Source organism: Monodelphis domestica, chromosome 3 (assembly GCF_027887165.1).
Source record: "Monodelphis domestica isolate mMonDom1 chromosome 3, mMonDom1.pri, whole genome shotgun sequence".
NCBI classification, from domain to species: Eukaryota; Metazoa; Chordata; class Mammalia; order Didelphimorphia; family Didelphidae; genus Monodelphis; species Monodelphis domestica.
This window is the reverse complement of record NC_077229.1, coordinates 226,651,980-226,657,556: the sequence shown is the minus strand read 5'-3', so window position 1 is coordinate 226,657,556 and position 5,577 is coordinate 226,651,980. Positions and strand designations below refer to the sequence as shown.

General features: G+C 38.6%; 1 protein-coding gene across 3 annotated transcripts in view; it reads left to right on the top strand.

The window, feature by feature from the left end:
* The window catches only part of SALL3 (spalt like transcription factor 3), a 24,991-nt gene extending 19,729 nt beyond the window's left edge, over positions 1-5,262 (top strand). For 2 of the 3 annotated variants that reach the window (XM_056823551.1, XM_001374569.5), the window contains exons 2-4: positions 1-252; positions 469-809; positions 2,279-5,262. The exon at positions 1-252 is cut by the window's left edge and continues 2,691 nt beyond it. In XM_056823551.1, the coding sequence (XP_056679529.1) occupies positions 1-252; positions 469-809; positions 2,279-2,710 (1,025 nt within the window). In that variant the 3' untranslated portion in view covers positions 2,711-5,262. Of the gene's footprint in view, positions 810-2,278 lie in introns of all 3 variants that reach the window. The other variant, XM_056823550.1, reaches the window with a different exon arrangement.
* The last annotated feature ends 315 nt before the right edge of the window (positions 5,263-5,577 follow it).

Below are 5,577 nucleotides of genomic sequence, written 5' to 3'. Positions count from 1 at the left end.
TGTCAGAATCTTCCTCATCCATGCAAGCATTGTCTCCAGTGAATAGCAACAGTGAAAGTTTCCGGTCCAAATCTCCAGGTCTGAGCAACCAAGAAGACCCACAAGAAACACCACTAAAGACAGAAAAGCCGGACAGTCCACCACCTGCTCCTGAAAATGGAGGTGCACTCGATCTGACAGCTCCTACTCCGGGCAGACCAGTCATCAAGGAGGAAGCTCCTTTTAGCCTGCTGTTCCTCAACAGAGAACGTGGTAAGTTTAAAAGTACTGTTTGTAATATCTGTGGCAAGCCTTTTGCTTGTAAGAGTGCATTGGAAATTCACTACCGCAGCCATACTAAAGAACGTCCATTTGTTTGTACAATCTGCAGTCGCGGGTGTTCCACTATGGGTAATTTAAAACAGCACTTACTGACACACAAATTAAAAGAGCTGCCTTCTCAGTTATTTGAACCCAACTTTACTCTAGGTCCCAGCCAAAGTACTCCTAGCCTGGTCACCAGCACTGCGCCTACCATGATCAAAATGGAAGTGAATGGTCACAGCAAGCCGATCTCACTGGGGGAGGGCCCTCCGCTTCCAGCTGGAATCCAGGTTCCTGCTGCACCACAGACAGTGATGAGTCCAGGTCTCACTCCTATGCTGGCACCCCCACCACGGCGAACACCTAAGCAACACAACTGTCAATCGTGTGGGAAGACCTTCTCTTCAGCAAGTGCACTCCAGATACATGAGCGCACCCATACTGGTGAAAAACCATTTGGTTGCACAATCTGTGGTAGAGCTTTTACCACAAAGGGGAATCTCAAGGTAAGAAGGAAAACTCTCAATCTCAAAAATCAACCCCTAAGGAAATCAGGGTCATTGAAAGGCATCTCTCTTAGGCTTTACAGGCTGTAATTTTGCTGTGTTCCTGGCCAGGAGAAATGAGAAGCTAAGGAAGCCTATTGCATGTTGTCACATGTTCCTATCGAGCATGGTAACACGCAAGGGTTCAGTCCTGCCTTCTGACGTGTGGGTGCGTATCAAGGCCTCTTCTTCCAACTTGATCTTGTGAGGCTAAGGCCAGATGTGTGTTTACAGCCCGTTCTATGAGCTAGGCGGTGAATGCACTTTGCACCTTGGCGGGCAGGTCCAGCACCCAGTGGAACATTGGTATGAAAAGAAACCAACATTTAAAGAGCTGTCACAGAATAAAAGCTCAGTCACTCTCTAAAGGCAAGAATGCCACAGCACCTGGGTGAGGTTTGCTAAGCAATTAAAAAAACAAACAAACAAACAAACAAACAAACAAGAAGTGTTCTATCATTCTAGGTAGCCACCAAGAGGAACTGGTGGGGTGGGTGTCTAGCTAAAGGGAAATTATATATATATGCATATACACATATATGCATATATATTTATGCAAGCTCTGGAGTGTAGAGGAGCATAAAAGGAATTCATAAAAAAATAGAGCTCATGGTCAATCCACCTCAGATCCTCCTAGAGTGTGTTTTCTGACAAAGCTCACCTATGTGAAAAGGCACAGGACTTCCTCACTCATTGCCAGTAGACTTGGGTCTCTATACTGCCTCTTACTGCGCATCCTGATTTCTGTTCTATATCACATGCATATCTGGGAAAGCTGGGTTTCATTAGGCTTTGAGAGGACATCTGAGAGATCAATATTCCTATTGTTCCCAAAGCTCAGGTATGAATGGATGGGATAAAGGTGATATGAGGACCATCTTCTGATCACAAAAAGTTCACAGAATATTTTAAAACTAATTTTGGGGCTCTTACTTGAAGGGAAGGCAGCGAAGGAAGAGGACAGGAGTAAAAAAACAAAAAACCAGGGCAAAAATGACTAGCTGGTTGAGAAGAGGGAAATGGAGGTCAAAGGAGTTAAGATGAATACAGTAAGAGAGCACAGGACTTTATTTTCATATACTGAAACATGCTCTTGGCAACCTTTGTGTTTTTTTGAATCTGGCACAATTTTGTTGTTTTAAATTTTTGTCACCTCAAGGAATACACATTCCTAATGTTACAGAGTACTTTGCGCTTTTTAATGAAAATGATGTGCATATTTGATCATAAGCTACTCCCCAGAAAATTCACATGAACCATTTTCTGTCACTCCAAATTGCTTGGGAGAAAAAGAAAAATGGCTAATAAGTACTTGAAGGTTTGTACATTCATATTCTATGGAAATGGCTGTATACAGCAAAGGAATAATTTTAAGTTATGGGAATTTGCTTATTTGTAGTTTTTTTTCTTTTCTCATATTTTGTGTGCAGGTTCATATGGGAACTCACATGTGGAATAATGCTCCTGCGAGACGTGGCCGCCGACTCTCTGTGGAAAACCCCATGGCGTTGTTAGGTGGCGATGCTCTGAAGTTCTCTGAAATGTTCCAAAAGGATTTGGCAGCTCGGGCAATGAATGTTGACCCCAATTTTTGGAACCAGTATGCTGCAGCGATCACAAATGGACTTGCTATGAAGAACAATGAGATTTCAGTCATACAGAATGGAGGCATTCCCCAACTCCCAGTAAGTTTAGGTGGAAGTGCCATCCCACCCTTAAGTAACATTACAAGTGGTATGGACAAAGCTCGCACAGGCAGCAGCCCTCCTATTGGTGGCTTGGACAAAGCAAGTTCAGAAACAGGAGCCAGCCGTCCATTCACAAGGTTTATTGAGGATAACAAGGAGATTGGTATAAACTAAATGCGAGAAATGTGAATAACTCTTGGGACTCTTAATCAACACATTTGTTCTATTTCATGTACAAATTTGGAAGTTTTAAGCATTAGTCTTATGATCTAAATGCCTAGGTTCCCTTTAAAAATTTTACCCATAGAAGAAAATACATTAACTGTGTGGCTGCTGAAAAGCTGTCTTGCAAGAGCTGCATGGTACTTCTTTTAACAGTGAATTTGACTGTTACTGAGAACTCTGAAATCCTTAAAACTTAAGTTAACAAAGAGTCATTGGAAACTGCATTAGCAACTGAAAGGGATTAGACCACGTTCACTTTGTTTCTTATAAAACGTAATGATCACCTAAGAGGGGGAAAAAAAGTAAAAAAGAGGGGGGGCTTCACTGCGGCATTCTGGTCAAACTTATTTGCTGGTTCTGTTCAAATTAGTTAGAAACTTGAACTATGTTTTTAGAAATCTTAATCTTAAATAAGTGATTTAGTACCCCAATGCTGTGTATTATGACAGTATTCTTGTCTGTAGTATTTATAATGTTAAGATTATGCGGGTAACAGACAATATACTAGCCCCATCCTTAAATGAAGCTTTTGTAATACAAAATACATCTGGCTATGTGATTTTTTTAAAAAGCAAGATTTGTTTTACTATAAGTAAGTGGTTTATTTCAATGCAGGCAAAATTGTGAAGTTTTATTGGGAAAGATAGCATGCTTTTCATGTGCAAGTACCTGTCAGTAACAAATCTTTTTTTTATTTAAATATTTGTAGCTGCTATGTGGACAGTTGTTCTATTAAATGAAAAATGTAGTGTGGTCTGTAGCTCAATGATTGGGAAACAAGTTACAGACAAACCTTATCACCATAAATTATTCACAACATTATAAACAGTTGTGAGTAAATATTTCATGTTATCAAAGTTGTACAATAAAAAGGTAATGTTTGTATAATGTGGTTGCAAACTCTTAATTTATACTATTGCACTTTTAGTATTTTGTATTAGGGAGGTTTGTCTATAATTTGGAAATTAAAAAAAGATGTAAACTATTTTATAAATAGTACTTTGGTTTAAGGAAAATGAAAAAAAAAACCTGTTACAGTTTCTTGTTTTGTCTTAAGGTCAAATAATATGAGAGATCTATGCTACTTAAATAGAAAAGCCACCAAGATTTGTCAGATCCTCAGTACAATAGGGCCTGCCATTTCTGAAATTGAAATGATTTATTTAACTTTTCTACAAAGCCCATTAAAAACTGTGACCACCCTAACAAAACTTTGATGAATTAATCTTAGGACTGTGACATCAATGCAAGCCCAGGAAACAGTAAAGAGAACATTGTGTAGGTTTAATTTTACTGTAATCTGTTCTGTTTCTTTCTCACACACCCACAAATAAGATGTTGACTGCCTCACAGCACTGGTATTGTATACAATAAACTGGTAAGAAATATTAAGTGTCTGGCAGTATAATCAGTCAAAACTGTAAAATATTACAAATTCCCAATTTGCTGATTATCAGCTCAGATTACAACAAAGCACAATGTCCTCGGATTATTCTAATATCATTTTATGCTGATTACTTTGTTTAAATGACATCAAATAGCTAAAGGGACTGGTTCCACTCCTCTTGAGCTAGGATGCTGGTGAGACTGGGGCTTAATCAAAACTTGAACAGTAAATGTTTTGTGTACTACCTCATTTTTGTGCATTACAAGCATGGTGGAGTCTGACACTATGAACTTCCGTCCAACAAAATTGTTCAAGGGACATCATGAGTAGCTGGGTAACTGTGCAAGGAGTTGTATGCCCCCTGAAGAAAGAATCAGACAGTGAGGTCTTCTCAGTTAAGACTGGAAAAAATAGGACAATCTCTTATACTACAACAACAACAACAACAACAAACCCATTACTGTAAGAAGATGGACTATTTCTACCATCACATAATTGAACGAAAAGAGTTTTGAAGACTTGTTAGCTGTTTATTTCTAATGGAAATGAACAATGAACTATATACAGCTCTGTTTTCTACAATGGTGAAATAGAACCTCCCCATGTTTATGCCATCTTTTACCACAGAATGTGGGAGATTTGGGGGTGTTCCAAGCATTGGAAAAAAAGAAAACTGAGGTGGCTTACTGTTGCTGTGATTCAGCAGTTGAATGTTTTTATTTATATGTGTCATTTTTGGTGTGGATTTTTTTGTTAGTATTTGGTACCATGTAGTGTTATCTCTTCTCCCTACAGGATGTGTATAACTTAACAAAAGAGAGATGTAAAGTGTTGTAAATAAGATGGTTGATGAAGGTACAGTAAGACTGACCCCATTTTGTATTCAGGGTTAGGTCACTCCTCTCTGCATGGTGAAGAGAGACACTATTTTTATACTGCGATACCATGTAGGGCTAGGAGCCTCCCTGAACCAGCTGGGAATTGTTACCTAGATCCAATATTTTTTATGATTAAATCTTGTTGGCTTGACACATCTACTGATTGAAATGGATGTCTTAGTCTAGGTTACTATTTTTGTCATATGGAATTGAATAAAATGCAGGATGTAATATTATTTCTGAATTGCGTTCCTTGATTATTCTGATGGAAAAGTGAGAGTTGAGCTTATGGTCATTTGTGGTGGATGTACATTGATGATTTTTCTCTAACCTTCATACATGAATGTCAACAAAGGGTTGACAAGCTTAGGCTTAAGCAATATTTAAATGTATCTTGATTATGCTTCAGCTATTAAAAAGCTTTTTTCTAAGAAGAAAATGCAGTCTCATAAATGTGAATTGTGTATCTACGATGAAAGAAGATATGGTAGGAAAAAATGTCCAATGTCCAAAGGTCAACTGTACTCTGAAATACCACCCAATAATCTGCA